Genomic DNA, 23,978 nt, shown 5'->3' with positions numbered 1-23,978 from the left:
AGAAACATTACATGTTGTCTAGGCATACCTGATTAAAGATAACTTTAAATGATCCCAGGCCCTAGTATTCAGGTGAATTTGGAGAAGGCAGTCGTCATCTGGACAGTATAAAAAAGATACATTCTATATCACTTAAAGCAGGCATCACCAACTTCTGGACCACAAACTGGTACCAGTTCAGGGCCTGTTAGGAACTGAGTCACACAGCAGGAGGTAAGTGGTAAGTGAGCAAGCAAAGCTTCCTCTGTATTTATAGCTACTCCCTCATCACTTGCATTACTACCTGAGCTCAGCCTCCTGTCAGATCAGCAGACACATTAGATTCTCATAGGAGCACAAATACTATTGTGAACTGTGCATGCGAGGGATCTAGGTTGCATGCTGCATATGATAATCTAATGTCTGATGATCTGTCACTGTCTCCCATCACCCCCAGATGGGACCATCTAGTTGCAGGAAAACAAGCTCAGGGCTCCCACTGACTCTACATTAAGGTAAGCTGTATAATGATTTCATTATATACTATAATGTAATAATAGCAATAAAGTGTACAATACATGTAATGTGCCTGAATCATCCTGAAATCACACCCTCCACCCTAATCTGTGGAGAGTTTGTCTTCCACAAAACTGGTCCCGGGTGCCAAAAATGCTGGAAACTGCTGCCTTAAAGGAAAATTTACTGGGCCTCCAGTCCCAACAACAAAGGATTTTCCTTGTTAGGTAGTGGTGACATCACATTCTATACCTGGTGATTCTTCAAGGCACTACATCAGTGCAACTAATTTTAAATAGAAGCCCATATATTAACAAGCCTTGGAAGAGGTCTAGGCATCATAAAAACAAGTTCTAACTTTAGATTTTGCCGTATCTTTCAAACTCACGGGATTACACATACCTGTAAGAAACCACTTTCTGACTGAAACTTTTGGCAATGACACTTCAATAAATTATTTGTCATCTCCTACATCTTTGGACTAAATGATTTCCTTCCGCTGAGTGGCATGTCCGTGATTGCTAGCCTATTACTGAGCCCTAATGGGGCAGAGTTTTCTTACTATTCAACCCAATATTCCTATCCCACATGCGTCTTCTCTAATCCAAAATCTGATAAAGTGGTACATGCCCAGGAAAATTCTATTAAAAGGGGAATATAGCATATTCAATCAATTTGAACTTAGACAAATTCATAAAATATGGCCTTACACTCACAAGCACACAGAAGATCCCTCTGCTGTTTTAAACAAACCATTGACTCAGTAAGGCACTTGCCTGAAAGATTTGCCACTTGACAAGAAAGCATGATTCCCTAATGGAAAAGCCTCTGTCAAAGGTCATGAAATCTTATGGAGTGCTACAGTCCTTCACCATAATGATGGTAAGCTGCTGAGATCCTATAGTATTGGTCATTCTTCAGAATTGAGTAAACTTCAGGCATTCGTCATGGCCATAGAGCACAATCTCATCAGATTGACTGAACTGACTAATGAGCCATTGTTAATGAGCCTAGTTACTCAGTCAGGCTATTGGATCTCCTAGGACAGAACTTTTTACACATGCTATTCTAAGGTAACCTTTGTCCAAGGAAATAGTTACAACTTAATCACAAACTCAGTTCTTATATTCTATGCATATGTGTCCATGAGAAAGAACCAAATCTAAAGGAAAACATTTGACATGAAAAAGTCAATTAAGAATGTGTAACCATCATCTCTAGTTTAGTTTTAGGTCCCTGTTCAAATCCATCCCACCATGAAAGAACACAATGCCCAATAAGGAGTTTATTCAAAAGACATAGAAATCTTTAGGAAGCTGAGGTGTGAAAAGCCCCTGAGTCTAGGTGTTCAAGACCAGCCTGGGCATGATAGGGAGGCTGTGTCTCTATAAAAATAAAACAATTGGCTGGCCATGGTGGCACATGCCTAGGGTACCTGCCAATCAGAAGGCTAGGATGGGAGGATGGCTTCAGCGTGGGAGGTTGAAGATGCAGTAAACCATGATTGTGCCACTGCACTCTAGCCTAGGGGTCAAAGTGAGACCCTATCTCAAAAAAAAAAAAAGACAAAGACATAGAAGCCACTGTTGTCCATCTAGCTTACTCTACTTGCCATTTAAGGCAGCCTCTTTGAAAACGACCTCCGTAGGGCTTGTCAGTCCACTTTTCCCTACTTGTTTATAAGCTACAGGATACCATACCAAGCAAGGCCCCTCTTTCATGGTTAAACTCCAACATACCTAGAAGTTAGGGAATAGAGAAAGATATCATTTCAAGGGGAATAGTATACTCCTTTTTTCCCCTTTGCTTTGACCTCAGTGGATGGGTAGACACAACATATTGCTCATTTAAAAGCAACAGATGGTGCTGCAGATACCCTCTTCTAACCCCACAGGTGACCTATGATGGCAAAATGGTAACTTTGGGGTCCCCATGGAACTATCACTTCAGAAAAAAGACAACCTGACTCATCTCCACAGAGAAAAACAGATCTGTTTGTCAGATGTGAACATATCTGACCCTGAGAAATGGTTGGAGGTGAATGTTCAAAGGAGGTGATAAATAACTTTCTCTTTCCTATGGCAAATATGGAACACACATTCAAAAAAAAAGGTATCTCTGTTTGGCCAGGAAAAAGAGTTCATAAAGTTAACTTAGGAGGATGTTTGTTCTACATCCTCATCCAACCCAGCTGGTGACCTTACTAATATTCTTCTCTCAGACAATACTAAGGAAATTGGTATGTTCAGAGTCAGGTGTCAGATAGAACTAACGGAAAGACCAATAATAATGAGTCTCCAAGACCAAAGGGTGGACAGCAGAGAGACAAATCTTTATTTATGAATGGTCCTGGTGATTTTCTTTCTTCCTTATTTTTGTGGTTTCACAGAGCTGGCTCACCAGGACTGTTTGACTCGCCAATACCAGCTACATTAGTATACAGAGTACCTATTTCCTTCTCTTTTTCCTATAAGGCCATTGCCCCAACCAGGAAGCTCTGTGTTACATGGTTGATTAGGTGCTCTCTATGCCCTCCCAATTCCCCTATAATTTTATAAAGTGATATGTGAGAAGGGGGTTCCTCTCAGGAGCCTTTTCTATGATGAATCCAGCTTTTCTCAATCTAAGTCCATTTCTCTATGGAATAATGATAGCTTAAGAGATATTGTACCCTCTGTTGCTTCCTAGATTGTAAGGTTTCCTCTATAAAATCTACCTTTTGCCTACTATTTGGGCACTAGTAATATGCCCCTTTTGTAACAGTTAACTGAGGATATTAAAAGCTCCTCTAGTCTGGACCTTTTAGTAATAACATGAATTTTCATTTGTAGAAGTTTATTTTGGTAAAAATTGAAAAGAAAAACTATTTTAACAGCTTTTATTTCACAATTAGATAATGCCTTTTCTTTACTGTTAATACCTTCCTTGACCATCCAATCTAAATTATCCTTCCCTGTGACTGTCTGATGTATAGTTTCATTATCTTCATTTATTAGCCTCTAAAATTATCTTGTTCATTTATTTTTACTTGTTATTTTTTGTCTCTCCTGTTATAATGTAAGTACCACAAGAGAAGGCATCTTGGCTGTCTTATTTTTCAGGAAAGCATAATACCCAAAAAAGTACTGGGCATATGAAGGTGACAAAAGTATCTGTTGAATGAGTTGGTGAATAAATGAGTGAAGTTAACAGCTAATCATCTACGGAGAAAAAAAATGGACACGTACCAATACACTTCCCTTGCATGTTTTAGTGCTTTATAGCAAACGCAAGTAGGAATGGGGAGAAAAAAGTCCTAATGAAAGTATTTAGAAAGAAGTAGGTTGACTGTGTAACTCTTAAAAATAAAACACCATGAATTAGTTGACATTTACATTTCTAAAAGGTGTGAATTTCAGTGCCACAAAACATTTAAGGAAAGCTAGCAATGCACATGATGTGAAACAATACATTATTATTGTTTGATTAACTGTTTATCACTAACTCATTCCCTAAGCCAAAATAAACTGCTAAATGTTGTAAAGAGCAAAAATGTACTTTATTATAAGCAATACCATGTATCTGCTCAGGTGGGGTCTCCTTACTTCGCTCCCATCCACTCTCTGAAGGTTTGGGAGACTTTTCCAAAGTATTTCAGAAATTCTATTAGGATCTAAGAAGTAACCCAAAATGAAGGTTGATGAATAATATGTGGCATGTGCTTAATTGTTTGAATTTTTATTATGTTTAGCAATATATGATATATGATACATTATCATATATATGATATTATATATAATAATTAACCTAAAGCTATTAAGGGTAATTCTATGAAATCTATCAAGCTGAAACAACCTATTTCATCTCATATTTCCCATTACTGTCCTAAGTCTAGAATCCAAAAAAAAAAATAAATAATTTTTTGGCCTTTTCCTGAGCACACTATATAGATTCCAAACATCCTCATCTTTGCCTCAAAGCAAAGTCTGTCCACTTGGCACACCCTTTCTTCACATCTCCCTGTTAAAATCCAACCCAACCATCTTTCTTAAATTAAATGGTATGTAATTCTTAATCCAGTCAGAAATAACTTTTCCTCTGTTTTGATGTAGCTTCTTGGTAATGTTTTACAGAATGCAACATCTGCATTATACTCCACTTATTTTTGTACATGTCTAGTCAGCCCTACTAGATTGTTAATGGATTGAGGGCAATGACCATATATTTGAAACCCTTTATATCCCATAATATCCATCACAGTGCCTTGCACGGCATGGATGCTCAGTTAGTGTTTCCTCATTAGAGCTAAACTGAATTGAAATGAATTAAAATAATCTTCCTCCTGAAGTTATTTCATCAATTAACATTTCTAGGGAAAAAGGGGCATTTCAGATGAATAATGTCATATATTCATTCTATGACTTTTTCTTAGTCTTATATTCTCTGTCATCCTCATTCTATTGTTCTCTATTGAACCCTTCTTCCATTCTATCACTTCCAATTTAAATTCTAAAATGTGACTTATCAGAAAAGTAGAATGAGGACTGGACTAGATAACATTAACATAACCCCTCCTTTAAGATTTTTCCAAATGCCCATGGAAAGTAACTGAGACTGCCTTATCATGTCTTCATACAGACTAGAAACTATTTAAAATGGCTTTTTTAAGCCAATGTTTCTATTTTCTGAGATTTATCAATGTACAAAGAGGCTATCACATTTATCAGCAGCAACTAAATGTTCAATTTTAAAACAAATTATATCAAAAGTTACCACCTCGTGTTCTTCAAGGTGATAAACTATTGGCTCTCCAGGATTTTCCAGAGCTATCCTTCACCATGATTACATAGAGAACTATAGTAGTATTCCATGCTCTACCATAATCTGAGTATGAATACAAGAGCACCATGCTTTATTCCTTCCCATTTCTACATGATACGTAAGATGGCTAAGTTCCCATTACTGCTGAAGATAATTATTAATCCTTTTCCTATGCCTTTCCAAATGTTTATAATGCTGACCATACATATTTAAAATATAAAGAATCAGTAATAAGAAACCAACCATAATAAGTATGCAAATCAACAAGTGGACCAATGTCTAATTTTCTCTTACATATTGTATTTAAAACATATAGTTTTAGTATATGTTTATTAGTATTTAAAATAGATATTTTTAAATATAAACATTCACTACAAACATTTAAAGTGAACATTTTCAAAACTTCTGGCAATTAATCATTATACTTATTACCTAATTATTGCTAATTCACCTGGGTCTATAATCCAGATATATTTAAAATGGGGATGAAGTACATAAATGCATACTTCTAGGTAATTCCTCTTTACCGCATGGTAATATGAATCAAAAAATGCTGTGAATCAATCATAATATGCTAATCAAAGAGACTCACAAGTGAAAACTATAAGATTTAATTGGATGAATCAATCAACTCAATTATTTATGTGCATGCATGTACATATGCATGTGTGTGTGTAGTGACTGAGTTAAAATGAAAGGCAAAAAGGATTTTTAAATAAATTGCTTATGTATCTAGCTCATGTATCTTGATAACTAAGTTGAAAATAAGGGTTAGTTCCTCACTATTTGGAAATTTTAATTAATGTTGACAGGAAAAAAAAAAGTGTTTTGTACATAGACTTGGCCCTTAATTTGAATTTTTCATTTAATTTTGATTTTTGGCTGCAAAGTTTCAAACATTTTCTACTTAAAATTAGTTTCAAAGATAAGAGTGCAATATCATAGGAAAGATAAAAATCAAGGAGTTTTGTGATATTAAATTTAGAATGGTATTTTTCATTACTTGGGTATGTGAACTGATAAAGATAAGAAAATGAGAGAACAAATTTTTTAAAGTGTTTTACCTTTTTTCAATCGGTCTTCTACTTTGGGCAGAGATCTGCGATAAAGATAATACTACATTTAAACATATCAAGTACATATCAAGTATACATATAAAATGTTCACATTCAGTCATTTAGAAAAATATCATTTAAGGCAGTTTAATATGATAATTTTGCAAAATTAAGGTATCAAAAAAGCAAAGAAATTATCATATTTTAGGAAGAGACACTATAGAAGAGCAGGCCCTAAAATTACACTTACATTTTTAAATTAAAAGCAAAGAGGGTTTTATACTTTCAGTAAACAAAATTTTTTTGAGTGAAAGAAAAGTGTGTTTATTAGAGCAACAGAGTACAACAAAATAGCTGCTCCATTGACAGAGCAGGGCTGCTCCACAGGCAGAGTAGCCCAAAATATGTTTTAAACTTACCTATGACATAATTATCTATTCCTTTTAAATATTCTTGTTGAAGGATTTAAAATGCTAATATTACATATAATAAACAGTGGTGGTACTCTTTGTAATTTGTTTATTTTAAAAGAGGTACATTGAGAATGCAAGCTCAAATATGTTTACAGAAGTATGTAACCAAAAACATTAGGCCAGCCAGGCAAGGTGGCTCACGCCTGTAATCCCAGCACTTTGGGAGGCTGAGGCAGGTAGATAATGTGAAGTCAGGAGTTCAAGACTAGTCTGGCCAACATGGTGAAATCCCATCTCTACTAAAAATACAAAAATTAGCTTGTTGTGGTGGCGGGCGCCTATAATCCCAGCTACTCAGGAGGCTGAGGCAGGAGAATTGTTTGAACCAGAGAGGCAGATGTTGCAGTGAGCTGAGATCATGCCATTGCACTCCAGCCTGGGTGACAGAGTGAGACTCTATCTCAAAAAAAAAAAAAAAAAGTTATGCAAGTGGCCTTCAAAGTGGGATTTTTATTAATAAATTACATCTTGTGAATATAATACACATTTTTCTATAGTATACATGTTGATTCTAGGTTTTATTCCAGATCTGATTTTCATCTAATTCAGCTTCTTTTATGCAGAGATTAACTGGCTTTATCCTTATTCCCCTGTGGCAAAGACTTCTAAATGGTCAACAAACTAATTTTATCTTCTTAGACACATTTTTAGTCTATATTTTTAAATTTCCTCTGTAGTTAAATGTAGCAAATAGAATGTGAGAAAAAATGACGTGTGTCTCCTCCAGCCTGGCCAATGAAAATTACTTACATTTGTCCTCCATATTCTTTTCTGAGAGCTAGATAACTATACCCAGCATAGCTTAGGAAGCCACATGTAAGAGAGTAAAACTTCCATATGTCAGGATGCCTGAACAACCCTGTAGAGCAGAACTCCCTACCATGAACACTGGCCTTGAACGTCCCTGGACTATTAACACCAGGAAATAAGCTTCTATTGTGTTTGAGCCATCATACATTTTGTGTCTCTATGTCACAATAGTCACAATAGTTATCCTATATACAAACAATAAATCACCAAGAATTTTCATACGGCCTATGTAGACAACTCCTACTGAGGAAAATAGGGATGCAATATAACAATTACATAGGGCTTCATGATATACAAAAGCAGTTTATAAGCATTATCTTATTTTACCCTCACAGTATTTTTTTTTTTTTTTTTGAGACAGTCTCACTCTGTCGCCCAGGCTGGAGTGCAGTGCCACTATCTGGGCTCACTGCAACCTCCACCTCCCAGGTTCAAGTGATTCTCCTGCCTCAGCCTTCTAAGCAGCTGGGATTACAGGCATGCACCACCATGCCTGGTTTCTAATTTTTTTATTTTTTGTAGAGACAGGGTTTCACCATGTTGGCCAGGCTGGTCTCCAACTCTTGATCTCGAGTGATCTGCCCACCTTGGCCAGAGTGCTGGGATTAGAGGCATGAGCCACCAAGCCCAGCCACAGTATTCTTATAAAGTATTATCATCCTCCATTAATTAACAGTTTATAGATAATTATGTATAGTTGCTGACAGAAATAATAGTTCTTGACCCTCCCTCTGAATTAAAAAAGATTACCATTTTAATAAACAACCTCAAAAACAGTTGCAGAAACAAAAAGGAACTACTTTTCCAACTTGTCATTAGGATGTATATATGACAGGTCTTTTGTGTAATACAGCATCTAGGTGTAGAAGTTCCAAATATTTTTCCTTTACTTGTAAACTTTAGGTGTCTATTCCCTAAAGCACAGGATGATAAAGTGGCTTCACTGTGAAGCACAGACCCAAGAGCACTGAGACCTTCCTACCTCAGGTGAGAAAGCCTGCTCTTGATACTAACAATATCACAGCTCCACAGCCAACCAAGGTCATTATGATACCCAGGAGAGCTCTATCAGCAGAAAAAATGAAATACATTTATAGCTACAATATACATAAAAACCTTATTAATTATGGGATCAATAAAAGGGAATGACACATCTACCCCACTGATGTACAATTATTTTCTTTAAAAACAGTATCTTGCATGTTATTCCTTTACCCAGAAATTTTCTTTTCTGAAAATTGAAGACCAAACAGCTTGATTTAGTATATGATTCAGGAATTTTCACAATCTCATACCTATTAATACTCATAGTAGGCAGCCTCTAAAATGACTACCAGTGATCCCTGCTCATGGTATAAATGCCAGGGGTATACCCTTCCAGTGTGTGGACTGGCGCTAGTGACTACTTCTACTATTAATTAGTAGGATATGAAAAAAGTGATGGGATATCACTTCTGAGATTAGATTATCTCTGTCTCTTTTTCCCTGTCTCTTTCTCTCCATCTATGTCTCCCTATATCTCACTCAGCCCTTGTTCCAATGTTGTAAACTGCATTATGGAGAGGGTCTATAGCAAAGTACTGATGTCTCAAGTCAACAGCAAGGACCCGAGTTCTAACAGTCACGTGAGTATATGAGCTTGGGAGTACATCTTTCTCCAGTTGGACCTTAAGATACACACAGCCAAGTCTAATGCCTTGGCTACATCCTTGTGAGAGGGACCCTGAGCCAGAGGACACAGCTAAGGAACATTAGGATTCCTGACCTACAAATATTCTGAGATAATACATGTTTTCTTTCTACACTGCTAAATTTTAGCATAATTTGTTATGCTGCAAAAAATAACTGAAACAATACTTTTTGTTCCTCATTTATCTTTTAATCAGATAAATTTTAGGAAACAGAGAAGGGAGAAACCGTTTCAAGCACAGAACAAAATAGGCAAAATACTTCAGGTTACAGAAAATACCATATGTTCTATGAACTTAAAGGAGGTTCAGTGTAGCTAAAGCATACTAAAGCATAAAATATATAATCCACATGTGCATATGAAAGCATGTGCAATAGCTTGGGTGGTTAATTAAAGATGAGGCTGAGGTCTCAAAAAAAGACCAGATCTGACAAAGCCTTAAACCATAATTAGGACTTTGTTCTTAAAGTAAGGGAAATAGAAAGCATTAAATATTTTAGACAAGAAGGTAACAACTATCAATTTTTGAAAGATGACTAGCCACCAACATGGAGACTGGCCTGGAAAGAAAGACCTATTAGAGACCTGGCGGGAGCTTGACTACCAGAACTGTAAGTATATTGAGAAAACTGGACAGAATTTGATGGATAATAATAGGATCAAGACAAAGGAGAAGAAGAAATAACAGTGATGCTAGACTTTCTATTTTCAGCAATTAGATGGATGAGGATGCCAGGAGACTGAATATTGTGAGATAAAGCAGGTTTGAGAAGAAAGCAATTGGTTCATTTGAGAACATGGTGAATTCTAGATGTTTGAAGCCCATTCAAACAGAAAAATTCAGTATGTTAATGAATAATAGGTCCGGAAATTAGGTGCTATTTGAGGGAGAGATAAGAAATTTATATGGTACTAGAAGCCATGAAGGTATATGAGCACACTCAGAAAGAATATATGGAATAAACAACTTTTTTCCCAGAGAAATACCAACATTTAAAGAATGAGCAGAACAAGAAGAGACCAAAGAGGTGTCCCAGAAATATAGAAGGAAATCCAAATAACTATGCTGTTTCTCAAACAAACTATAGACTATATTTTAAAAAATAAATGGTTAAACATGGTTAAATGCTGCTAAGAGGACAAATGAGATAAAACTGTAAATCATCTGGCTGAGCATAGTGGCTCATGCCTTGTAATCCCAGCACTTTGAGAGGCCGAGGTGGGTGGATCACCTGAAGTCAGTTCAAGACCAGCCTGGCCAACATGGTGAAACACTGTACTAAAAATACAAAAAATTAGCCAGGCATGGTGGTGGGCACCTGTAATCTCAGCTACCCAGGAGGCTGAGGCAGGAGAATCACTTGAATCAGGGAGGCGAGGTTGCAGTGAGCTGAGATCATGTGCTGCACATGATCTTGTTGCCTGGGCAACAAGAGTGAAACTCCATCTCAAAAAAAAAAAAGAAAGAAAAAGAAAACTATAAAGTATCCTTCAGAATAGCATCAAGTAGATTTGTTGTAACCTTGGCAAAAAATAGTTTTAATACAGTGGTTGAGAAAGAAGATTACAGTTAAATTACTATAAGAACATGGACAGTGAGTATAAATTTCTATTGAATAAAAATCTCCAATAATGATAACTCCTGTTTCACTATTACCAGAACATTATATACATCTTCTATGCAAAGAACCTAGCATATAGTAAATGTATAATGAGTGTTAACGCTAGATACCTAAGACAGGTGTATACTGATCTATATATAAACTCACTAAAAATTACAATCACGTGAAAGCAATGTGATGTTTTTAGGTAATGAAGTTGTTCCTTCTGTTCAGGTTCATCTTATTATTTAATGTGACTATTTCTGTCATATATGAAAACCTTTACTTTGGATTTAGGGGATAAATATAGGAAATGTAAAGTAATAAAGCTATTAACAAAGCAAGTTTCAAATCCAGCCATATAGACAAGCAAAGAAGTTATCCTTAGATGTGATTTTGGATCTAGAAAGACCTAAATTTGAAATCTAACTCAGTACTACTCACTGTAATGTTGCATGCCTAATTTTTTAAAGTTTTGGTTTCATCCTCAAAATGGAGGTGCTCATAGCTATTGTATGTTCTTATGTACATAACCAGCCCATATAAATAAATATAAAAATGACTAGCATATTTTATAACAATCACAGATATAAAATGACTAGCACATTTTATAATAGCAGATATAAAATGACTAGTAGATTTTAAGTTGTACTGTTTCTTTTGTTCTTTGTCTTAAAGCAGCTGACAATCCTTTATTTCTTCAAATATTTGTTTTTATATTCAATTCAGTGTATCCTATTCCATTTTTATACATGACTCAACAACTTTAACAATCTTTATTGCCCTCAGAGAAACTGTCTTTATTATTTATCTTTCCAGGAAGAAGTTAAGGTAGTTCACAATAAAAATTATACACAAAAAGAGAAGGTAAAAATAAAGGACTCAAATCTTAGATGCTTATGTGGTCATTCAAAAATATATGTATATTTAAGTCATAGTTTGGTATTAAAAATAATAATGAGTTGACATATCCAGAAGGTAAAGGGCAAAAGTAAAAACAAACCCCAAAATAAGGAATGATTTTTAAATAACACATACAAATTAAGTAAATAATAATATGAAAGATAAATTTCTCACAACATATATTACTGTCTCCATTTCAGTTATTTCCTTACCTGTGGATATTCTTGGATTTTATCATTTGTGTTTTGTCCACCTGAATCTGAAACCAGTGATTTTCTTGTTTCTTTCTTCAGTGGTATATTTTTTGAATCTTCACGTTTAACTTTTGTTTGACTATTACCCACTTCCATTGTTGTATCGATTTTCCCCTCACTTTTACGTAACTTCTTTTCTTGACTTAGGAAATAGTTAAGTTGATGCTTAGCTTTTTCAGCTTCCTGTTTTAAAAAAGTACCAGTTTATCAAGCATTTTCCGACATTTTCCTGCCAATACTACCACATTCAGGAATCTACATATATTTATGCATACATGATTTCTCAACTCATTTTTACTGAATTAAAGGGAGCAAAGTTAAGCTATTGATATAACTGATACTTTAACAATTCCACAGTTAAAATAGAAAGTTGTGAAGAAACCTCTTCCACCTTTGAGGGCTATTTTTATACCCAGGAGTTTCTCATGGCTGTTATTTTTTAAGGCTCTAATTATTATACAAGCAAAATAAAAATTCATATAAGGTATACATTATAAAAACTGATAGACTATAACAAAGATAATTAACACCTATAATATCAAAGAATGAAATAAAATGTAGAGAACAATTTATTCTCTAATTTAAGGAGAATAAATGTCTCCTTAAAAATGTCACTTTTTTAATTTTAGTTATACAATTAACTTACTTATTGCTGAGACCACCTCGGTCATGGAGACCCCAACCCAGAGGCACCAAAGGAATTAAGAAACAAACACAAAGATACAGTGCAAAGTAGGATCGGGAGCTAGCAGCCTTCTGAGCTGAGAGCCTCCAGCAGCCTCTGACCCACGAGTTTATTCTCTCTGAACAGGTGATTATTATTAAAAACCAGGTGTTCTGTGTTTTCTCATAGAACAAAGATAAACTAGGGCAGCTGGTGCCTGCTTACCACTGATCAAAAACAAACTAGAAAGTATTCTTCATGATGGAGCAGTGAGGGCAAGATCACAGATCCTGTGTTTAAAGAATTGGTTTAACGTATGATATGCATATACTGTTCGCTATTTTAAAACGCCCTGAGCAGTTTTCTGCTTAGGGGCTGGCTTGGTCTCTTTGTTGTCATTCTCAGTAAACAATATAATCCATCACACATGTTAGGACTTGTCGCAGCAACTTGTGTAAAAGAATATGTAGATAAACAAAAAGAAAATTAACAAATAATCTCACCTCATAAAGAAAAATCACTATTAACATTTTGAGGTATATCCTTTTTAAATTTTTCTGTATATAGTTAGTGCATATATATCTTATATATGTCATATATATATAAGATACATTTGGATATAGATATAGATATACATGGGGTTTTTGCAACCTCTGTCTCCTGGGCTCAAGTCATCCCTCCACTTCAGCCTCCCAAATAGCTGAGACTACAGGCCCATACCACCACATCCAGTCAGTTTTTTTGTTTTTAGTAGAGACAGGGTTTTGCCATGTTGCCCAGGCTAATTACAAACTCTTGGGCTCAAAATGATCCACAGTCCTCGGCCCCCCAAAGTGCTTGGACTACAGGCATGAACCACCATGCCCAGCCAAATTTTTTAAATGTTTATCTAGATTGGATCATACTATACATACTCACATAATATGCTCTTTTTATTAAATAATGTCATAGATATGTTTCTATAACAATAAATATACATTTAAATCAGAATAGGTAACAGAAATACATTTAATAATATACCTTAATTGGCTTAGCAAATTCCTTATCAATGGACAATTAGATCATTTCAAAATTTTTGCTATTAAAACATGACATTGAACATACTCATGCAAAATCTCTATATACTTTTTTCTTCTTTAGAATAAACTTTTAAAAGCTTTTATTGAGTGAAAAGGATACATCTTTTCAAGTTTGCTATGTCTTTCTTGCCTCCCAGAAAAGACATAACAAATATATTTCATACTTCTGTTATCACACATCTATGAATATATCAATTCATACTTTTTGGACAATAGAAGTATGTGAAAGGTTGCCCATTTCAGCATACAACCACAAATACTACATATTTCTGTAGTTTTTACCCCTTACATTTTTACCAAGATGATAGGCAAAATAAAAAATCTGTACTACTGTATTTTAAATTGCATTTATTTGATACTAGTGAGTTTAATTATGTTTGCATGCATTTATTGGTAATACGTATTTCTGAAACTTGCCTATGCACATCCTTTGTCTATTTTGGGGGATGGCTATTCATGTTTCTTATAGGTTTATAAAATTTCTTTATTGCATAAAGGAATATAAAACTATTAATATTGACCACCATTCGCCAGCATTTACAATCAAGTAAACAAAATACAGTTAGGTAGCCTTCTGATTACTACAAAGTTGTTTTTCCTGGCTTCTGCTGAACGAGTAAAACAAATACTGAAAAGACTGAGCCTACATGTAAGGAATGAGTTAGGGTAAAGAAAAAACATGCAAGTCAATAGTTTAGATGACAAAAGTTTATTCACTCTTTTATGGCAGCGAGTCCTAAATGCCAACATCTCTAACCCATCTGATTAGGTTTCCCTACACCAAGTCTTAGGTATTTAATAAATCATGACCTTTTAGTCCATGCAGCAACAGAGATTTCAACTTTTTGTTAAGGAATGGATTTGCTGGAGGAACGTCCAATTAACTAAGTCTTGGTTAGCCAATTAAAACAAACTAGGATTTGTCTAGTTTTCTCATCTAAATGGGGAGGTTGTTGACAGTGATAAAAGTTTTCATTTTAGGAATTTTGCAAACGAACCATAGTATATATAGATATGCATGCTTTTAAATTATCCAATTAAACTTAATTAGAATTAATTAGAACCATTTCACTTAAAATGTACCATTTCAGGAAATTTTAGTTTGACTTGATTTATATTTTGGTTTGCTCAGACTGAAGGCATCTCAGAAATATGGGCTTACTTGTAATTTTTGTTTTGGCAGTGTTTTTTTAAAAAAAGAAAACTATATATGCTTTTTATGTATACACAAACACACACACAAAAAAAAAAAAACCACAGAATGGTTCTTAGGCATATAAGAACACAAGTTCTGATTGAGTAATGACTATGGGAATTTCCCTGAACCTTTAGAAAAACTGTTCTCTAATGCAGAGGAAATAATATACCATGGTATCAAATCTTCTTTTCTGATGAAGGAAGCAACTACAGAAAGTTTTTATATTTTCAAAGTAACCAGTGCTATTGATGCAAAAACAAACCTCCAAAAAAAAAAAAAAACTCCCAACACTACTTTGAAAACAAACGTTTCAATCTTGTTATTTCTTCATACTAGTAAAGCAAAAACCAAGACCCAGATTTTATATAAAACAATGGAAACAATTATATGTATACATATATGTATATAAAACAATGCAGACAATTATTGAGCTTCATCTCCTGATCAAGAATGCCAAGTTAGTCTCTGTACATAAAAAGCAGTTATAACTGGAGGACACTTCACATTTGCCTCTTTTGCCACTATAAAGTCTGCCTCATCTCAATCTTTCCATTTCATGAGAAACATCAATTTTCCACTGCTGTCTGTGACAATTATTCTTTTAGAATCAAACCCTCTGGTAAATCTTGGTTTATCAGCAGTATCTCTTTTCTTCTTTGATTTCCTGTCATCAGATTCATTATCAGATAAAGATTTTCTTTTTATATCATCTTTTTCTTTACCAGCATTCTGAGAATTAAGAAATACTTTAATTATCTCTGTACAATCTAAATTTTCTTCAGGTTCCCTGGTACTGTCAGCATCTATAAATCCCTTCTACTTAGGAAATATTCCACTTTCCCATTCACTGCACATTGATCTAGTACTTTTTCCAACACAAATTTTTCAGGTTGTGCCTCTTCAACTTTTTCATCCATTACATTCTGTTTCTCATTTTGTGAAATGCTGTTTTATTGGAGGCCATTTTTATCGCAAATTTGAAGAGTTCACCACTTCTGAGCTGCTTTGGGTGGTAGTAGGTCTATGGCATCTCTGGCCCTATGCACCTCAAATTTGAGCCACAAATATCTTCATATACAATATCTTCAAATGCAGATAAACATAAAGGGGCAACATATCTTTACATAAAACATTTTGTACACACTTCCATTTATCTTTATTTCTTATAATTTTTTTAACATAAAAAAGTTTTAAATTCATATACAGCCAAATACATTAACATATTCCTTTGGGGGTATAAAGCTTAAAAGTCTTTCTCTAATCAAAACCATCTAACTGTTACCAGTGTTTCTTCTAACATTTATTACTATTTAATCTTAAATCAATCTCCAATTTATTTTGGTATATTATCTGAAAACAAATGTACGTTTTTCTACTAATTCACTTTGCGACTTTTATCCTTCTTTAAACATTTTTAATAAACAGTTTATAAAATACTAAATTATTATATTGATTTGAATCTGTTTCTGGACTTTCCATTCAGTACCAGAATCAGAACCACAGTGTTTTGGTTATTGAAGTTTTACATGATTTATTGATTTTTTTGAGAAGAAAATCTTCTTGTTTTTCTTTTGTATAATCATCAGTTTCTTGTCTCATTATATTTTATAATATATTTTTTTGAAACAGGATATCTCTTTGTTGCCCAGCCTTGAGCGCAGTGGCCTAATCACTGCTCACTGCAGCCTCAAACCTCCTGGGCTCAAGTGATCCTCCTGTCTCAGCCTCCAGAGTAGCTGGGATTATAGGCACATCCCACCATACCTGGCTAATTTTTTAAATTTTTTTGTAGGGACAAGGTCTCACTCTGTTGCCCAGGCTGATCTCAAACTCCTGGGCTCAAGTGATCCTCCTGCCTCAGCCTCCAGAGTAGCTGGGACTCTAGGCACATCCCACCATACCTTGCTAATTTTTTAAAATTTTTTGTAGGGACAAGGTCTCACTTTGTTGCCCAGGCTGATCTCAAACTCCTGGGCTCAAGAAATCCTCTCACCTCAGCCTCCCAAAGTGCTGGGATTGGTTATATATCATAAGGTTATATATTATAAAGCCCCTGCACCCGACCTTACAGTAATTTTATTAAACTCAAGAACAATTCCACTTATATCTAAAACCAAATTGCTTTAAGTTTGTGTAACTGTTTGAAAATTAAAACATTGATAACACTGAATGCTCAAAACTAAAATTATAAATTTCTCTTTCTTCAGTGTTGATCTGTGTCTCTTGGTAAAGTATTTTCTTTTTCTTTTTTTTTTTTTTGAGATGGAGTTTTGCTCTCGTTACCCAGGCTGAAATGCAATGGTGCAATCTCGGCTCACCACAACCTCCACCTCCTGGGTTCAGGCAATTCTCCTGCCTCAGCCTCCTTAGTAGCTGGGATTACAGGCACGTGCCACCATGCCCAGCTAATTTTTTGTATTTTTAGTAGAGACGGGGTTTCACCATGTTGACCAGGATGGTCTCGATCTCTTGACCTCGTGATCCACCCGCCTCGGCCTCCCAAAGTGCTGGGATTACAGGCTTGAGCCACCACGCTCGGCCTATTTTTCTTAATATTAAACTGTGCATTTCTTATTAAATATACAATTCTTGTATCACTCTAGACTAATATGATGAATAAATATATATTACATTTTATAAAATGATATATTTGAACAATCATTTTCTAAATTATTGTTTCTAATAGAAAGGAAATCTGTTGATTTATTTTTTCTATTCTATTCTAAAACCTATTCTATTTTGCCCTCACCCACCTTTTTGAACTCTATCACTAATAACTAATATCTTGAATTTTTCAGAAAAACAATTTTATAATAAACAAATGATTACACTTTTGTCCATTTATGAAATGTTTATAGCTTTTTTTTCATTTCTTGTTGTATTATTCAACTAGAATTTTTAAAAGAGTAGTAAGAGCCAACATTTGGTTCAACTGAGTATAATTGGAATGCCGGCAGTAATTTACCTCTAAGTATAGTGCCTATCAGCTTGAAATACATTGTCATTTTTTCCTTTTCTTTTTCTTTTTTTATACTGCAACCATGACAGATTAATAGATTGTCTTTATTAGCTTAAGAAAATTTACTTTTCTATTTCACTATATTTGATAAGAATAAATACTAAATTTTATGAATATATCCCTAATTCATAAATGAATATAGTTTAAACCTGGCCAAATAGTAAAAGTATTCATTTGAAAAGTTCTTTGTGGATATTTTCTTTACTTGTTAAAAATGTTAAAGAAACATGACATCCTTTACCTGTAAAGCCTGTTTCAATTGCTCCTGAAGAATTTTATTCTCAATTTCCAGAGCATGTGCTACTTTCTAGAAATTAATAAGGGAGAAGAAAGGTATTTACATTGGTATTTTTAATTAATTTAGTTTACCATTATTACTTTTCTAAAACCAATAGATAGCCAAGATAAGGTTCAAGCATACACATTGAACTGCACACCTCTCAGGTGTAATGGTGTATAATACCTGAAGCTAAAGCTTCCTATTAATTTTTCACTGGCAAATTGAGCATGAATCTGGCAAATTACAATTGCAGTAAATTAAATGTTTGATTTATCCTTTCCTCTAGGCCTGAAATATATAAAAAGAAACACCTCAAATTTTACTAAAAGAAGAATCTCTACTCTTAACACAAAATAAATATTGTTCTATCTTTGTGAGAATGAGTAAATTCTACTACACATGAAGTCTCAGGAATTCTCCACCAAATTAAAGACACTTTGAGGACTGTATTTAGAGTTCCCCGTTTTGCTTCTGATATGACTAAGTTCCCACTGAACAAATACTACCACACATAACAACCATAAACTCTGGACTAAATACAAGTATCAACAATAGGAGAACAACCAAGAGTAGGCGGATTTTTTTAACTTATTTTTTTAAATTTATTTATTTATTTATCAGGGCACAGTCTTGCTCTGTTACCCAGGCTAGAGTGCAGCAGTGGGTTCCTAGCTCACTGCAGTCTCAAACTCCCAGGCTCAACTCATCCTCCTCCTTCAGCCTCCCAAAGGATGGGTATTACAATCATAAGCCACCATAACCAGCCAGGTGTAGGCAGAGTCTTGAGGGAAGGTGATACTTGGAGGAAAGGAAGAATTCTAGGTAAGATTCACATTTTTATGGCTTTTAGTTTCAGGGCAATCCCTATTTGAGCCATTCAAGATGCCTAATAGCTGACTTAAAAACTACTAGAGAACATAGTTCGGGAAAACCCAAGCCACTGGAAAGGTTAGAGGGAAATTATACAAAGAAAAGAAGATAACATAGGGGGCCCCAGATTTTTTATATGAACTCTACCAAAATATCCACCTGACCCCTGAACTACATCTGAATAGAGAAGACTAAGAAGTCTAGGAAAAGCTAAAAAAAACTAAAATGCAATTTGAGCTGCTACCTAAATATAGAATTTATATTTTGAATCCAATAGTGTTAATTATATATTTAAGAAAAAAAATACCGGCCAGGCACGGTGGCCCACGCCTGTAATCCCAGCACTTTGGGAGGCCGAGGTGGGTTGATCACTAGGTCAAGAGATTGAGACCATCCTGGTCAACATGCTGAAACCCCGTCTCTACTAAAAATACAAAAACATAGCTGGGCATGGTGGCGCGTGCCTGTAATCCCAGCTACTCAGGAGGCTGAGGCAGGAGAATTACCTGAACCCAGGAGGCGGAGGTTGCAGTGAGCCGAGATTGCGCCATTGCACTCCAGCCTGGGCAACAAGAGCAAAACTCCGTCTCAAAAAAAAGAAAAAGATACCAAGCATCAGAAGAATATAACATAATCTAGGGTTTCAAGAATATGATATTTATAATACTCAGGATATAATTTAGAAATACTCGACATTTGAAACTTATTTCTAAGATAAAAAGACAATGAACAAAAAGTGATCCCAAGCAAGACAATCCAGATTTTGAAATTCGCATATAAGATGTTTAAAACAAGTATAATAAAAATGTCCAGTGCAAAAGAAAATATGCTCATAATACATAAAATGATGTAAATCTTAGCAGAGAAATATAAACTATAAAAAATATATCCCCACAGCTATAATCCCAGCATTTCAGGAGGCTAAAGTGGGAGGATTGCTTGAAGCCAGGAGTTCAAAATCAGCCTGGGCAACATAGTGAGACCCTATGTCTATAAAACAAATTTTGAATTAGTCATGCATGGTGGTACACACCTATAATCCTAGCTCTTTGGGAGGCTGAGGCAGGAGGATTGTTTGAGCCCAGGAGCTCAAGGCTGCAGTGAGCAATGATCCTGCCACTGAAATCCAGCATGAGTGATAAAATAAGACCATGTCTCTTTAAAAAAAAATAGTCAAATGGAAATTCTGAAACTGAAAATCATAATATCTGAATTGAAAATTTAATATATGAGTATAGGAACAGATTGGATGATGACAGTGGAAAAAGTCAAACCACTTGAAAATATATCAAGACAAAATAATCTAAATACAAACAACAAAGTTAACTAACAGATACTGAGAAAACTGTGGGATAAAACTAAATATCTAATATGTAATTGTATCCCATAAGGAAAAGAGAAAGAGGAAGTTGTAGACAAAGATTTTAAAATAACAATACATTTAAAATGTTCTAAATTTGGTGAAATTTACATATTCAGCATGTCCAGTTCTGCCCAAGTTGATATTTACAAAGAAACAAAGAATATGAACAAAACAAAGTCAAACTGCTGAAAAACAAATAAAAGGGAAAAAAATAAATAAAAGCAGCCAAAGAAAAATGATATATTACACAAAAGAAAATGATGACTTTCATAACTGCTTCTCATCAGAAATAAAATAAAAGCCATGCAAAAATGGAAAACTACCTTTAAAGTATAGAATAAATGCCCCTTTTCTGAAACAAAGTTATCTTAAGAAACAAAACAGAAGGTGGATCCAAGATGGCCAAATACAAACAGCTCTGGAGTGCAGTTCCCAGCGAGAAAAATGCAGAGGGTGAGTAATCACCACATTTCCAAATGAGTTTTTACTGCCAACAGACAGGAGATTCCCAGGCAGAAAAGTGCAATGAGTTTCCAGCAAAGCTGTTTCAGCCTGCACAATGGGTCTACACACAAAAACTCACACAAATCTGGGTGGCCATTTCAACTGGCACCTGGAATGCCTGGGAGACAGAGCTGCCCATTCAACTGGAAAAACAGGGGGCTGAAACAGCAAGTCAGGTGATCTAGCTCAGTGGGTCCCACTATGACAAAGACCAGCAATCTGAAACACTCTGGACTGAGAGTTTTACAGCAAGCACAGCTGGACCCAGGACAGTCCAGCTGTGCAGGGGGAAGGGTGTCTGTCATTACCAAGGGAGTCCATCACTACCAAGGCAGTCCACCATTACCAAGGCAGTCCACCATTACGGAGGCAGCCCACCATTACTGAGGCACCCGGCTATTACTGAGGCAATCTGCCATTACTGAGGTGGTCTGCCATTACTGAGGCAGACTGCCATAACTGAGGCAGTTCTAACTATACCTCTGTAAACAAAACCACAAGGAAGTTCACACAGCAGCTGGGCAGAGACCATGGCAGCTCAGCAACATTTCTGCTGGCAGACTGTGACTAGGCTACCTCCTTGCTGGGCAGGGCATCTCTGAAAAAAGGCAGCAGCACAAGAGGAAGTTATAAATAAAGTCCCACCTTCCCAGGACAGGGGGAAAAAAGGCAGTTATGAGTTCCACTGCAGCAGACTTAAACATACCTTCCCAGCAGCTCTGAATGGAACAACAGAGCTCCCAGCACAGCACTTGAGCTCTGAAAAGGGATAAACTATCTCCTCAATCTGCTCCCTGGCCCCTGTGTATCCAAAGAGACACCTCATAAAGGAAAGCTCAGGCTGACATCTGGCGGGTATCCTTCTGGGATGAAGATAACAGAAGAGGAAACTGGCAGAAACCCTTACTGTTCTGCAGACACTGCAGGTGATCCCCAAGCAAGCAGGATCTGGAGTGGACCTCCAGAAGTCCTACAGCAGTGAGGCCTGACGGTTAGAAGGAAAACTAAAAAAGAAAGAAAAAATATCAACATCAACAAAAAGGACACCCACTCAGAGACCCCATCCAAAAGTCACCAACTACAAAGACCACAGGTAGGTAAATCCACAAACATGGGAAGAAACCAACACAAAAAGGATGGAAGATTTACCAAACAAATGGAAAGAGAGAGAGAGAGAGAGAGAAAAAAGCAGGAGTTGTAATAGTAGCTTCTGATAAAATAGACTTTAAACCAACAAAGATCAAAAGAGACAAAGAAGGGCATTACATAATGGTATAAGGATCAATGCAACAAGAAGAGCTAATGATCCTAAATATATACATACCCAATAGAGGAGCACCAAGAAAAATACAGCAAGTTCTTAACAACCTACAAAGAGACATAAACTCCCACACAATAATATTGGGAGACTTTAACATTCCACTGTCAATATTAGACAGATCAACAAGACAGAAAAATAACAAAAATATCCAGGTCTTGAACTCATATCTGGACCAAACAAATCTAACAGACATCTACAGAAATCTCAACCCCAAATCCACAGAATATACATTCTTCTCAGCACCATGTCGAACCTACTCTAAAACTGACCACATAATTGGAGGTAAATCACTCCTCAGCAGATGCAAAAGAACAAAAATCATAACAAACAGTCTCTCAGACCACAGTGCAATCAAATTAGAACTCAGGATTAAGAAACTAACTCAGAACCACACAACTGCATGGAAACTGAACAACTGGCTCTTGAATGTTGACTGGATAAACAATGAAATGAAGGCAGAAATAAAGATGCTCTTTGAAACTGAGAATGAAGACAGAATGTACCAGAATCTCTGGGACACATTTAAAGCAATGTCTAAAGGAAAATTTACAGCAATAAACACCCACATGAGAAGCAAACAAAAATCTAAAATTGACATCCTATCATCAAAATTGAAAGAGCTATAGGAGCAGAAAGCAACAGGAGAGAAGAAGATGGCACTATAGGAGCAACTCAGGATTGCAGATCCCGACCAGGAGATTCCCAGGTGTAGGAGCCCAATGGGCCACCAACGTGGTTGTTTTGGCTGGCACCACAGCTCAGCACCACTCTGTACAAAATACACTGGTCTGGTTGTCCTGTTAAACCAGCAATTTGAGATTTGGGAAGGCAGATTAGCACATTCATCTGATTAAATGGGACTTAAACAGTAAGCCAGGCCAGGAGATCCCAGGCAGTGACGTTGTTTCAGCCAGCGCAGTGGGTTGCCACACGGGAAATCACACAGATCCCAGCGCCCTTTCAGCAGGTGACTGGAACACCTGGAAGAGAGTCAACCATTCAACTTTTTTTAAAAAGGTCTCTGAGGTAGGGAGCCAGGAGATCAGGCTCGGCAGGTCCCACCCCGACAAAAAAAAAAAAAAAAACAGCAATTGGAAACGCTCAGGGTTGAGAGTTTTACGGCAAGCACAGCTGAACCCAGGATGGTGCAGCTCAGTGGGGGAGGGGCATCTGCCATTACCAAGGCACTCCACCCCTATGGAGGTACTCTGCACACCATAACAGAGAGAGTCCACTATTACAGAGGCAGGCCACCATTGCCACGGCAATCTTAACCACACCCATATAAACAGGACTACAGGGTATTACACATGGCAGCAGGGCGGAGCCTGTGTCAGTAGAGCGGAGCCCAGAGCAGCTCAGCGTAGCCCCTGCAGGCAGGCAGTGACAAGACTGCCTCCTTGCTGGGCAGGAAAGTGCAATGAATACTCATAAATAAAGCCCTAACTCCCAGAAATAGACCACCTGAGGAAAAATAGGAGCTTTATGTGTTCTGCTGCAGCAGACTTAAACACACCTGCCTAGCAGCCCTGAATGAACAACGGAGCTCACAGCTCAGCACTTGAACTCCTATACAGAACAAACTGTCTCCTCAAGCAG

At 36.1% G+C, this 23,978-nt stretch overlaps 1 protein-coding gene and 1 pseudogene across 2 annotated transcripts in view; both read right to left on the bottom strand.

Moving 5' to 3' along the window:
* CCDC7 (coiled-coil domain containing 7) overlaps positions 1-23,978 on the bottom strand; it is a 467,329-nt gene that overhangs the window by 360,942 nt on the left and 82,409 nt on the right. Inside the window, exons 15-17 of the mRNA XM_078329853.1 lie at positions 18,283-18,348; positions 12,040-12,264; positions 6,360-6,394 (exon numbers count right to left, since the gene is read on the bottom strand). Of these exons, the coding sequence (XP_078185979.1) occupies positions 6,360-6,394; positions 12,040-12,264; positions 18,283-18,348 (326 nt within the window). The remainder of the gene's footprint in view (positions 1-6,359; positions 6,395-12,039; positions 12,265-18,282; positions 18,349-23,978) is intronic.
* LOC118155297 (chromobox protein homolog 3 pseudogene) lies at positions 14,518-17,174 on the bottom strand (annotated as a pseudogene). The gene has a single exon (XR_013519667.1). The product of XR_013519667.1 is annotated as a chromobox protein homolog 3 pseudogene (transcript).

This window comes from Callithrix jacchus, chromosome 7, assembly GCF_049354715.1.
Source record: "Callithrix jacchus isolate 240 chromosome 7, calJac240_pri, whole genome shotgun sequence".
Classification (NCBI taxonomy): Eukaryota; Metazoa; Chordata; class Mammalia; order Primates; family Cebidae; genus Callithrix; species Callithrix jacchus.
This window is presented reverse-complemented; position numbering and strand designations above follow the sequence as displayed.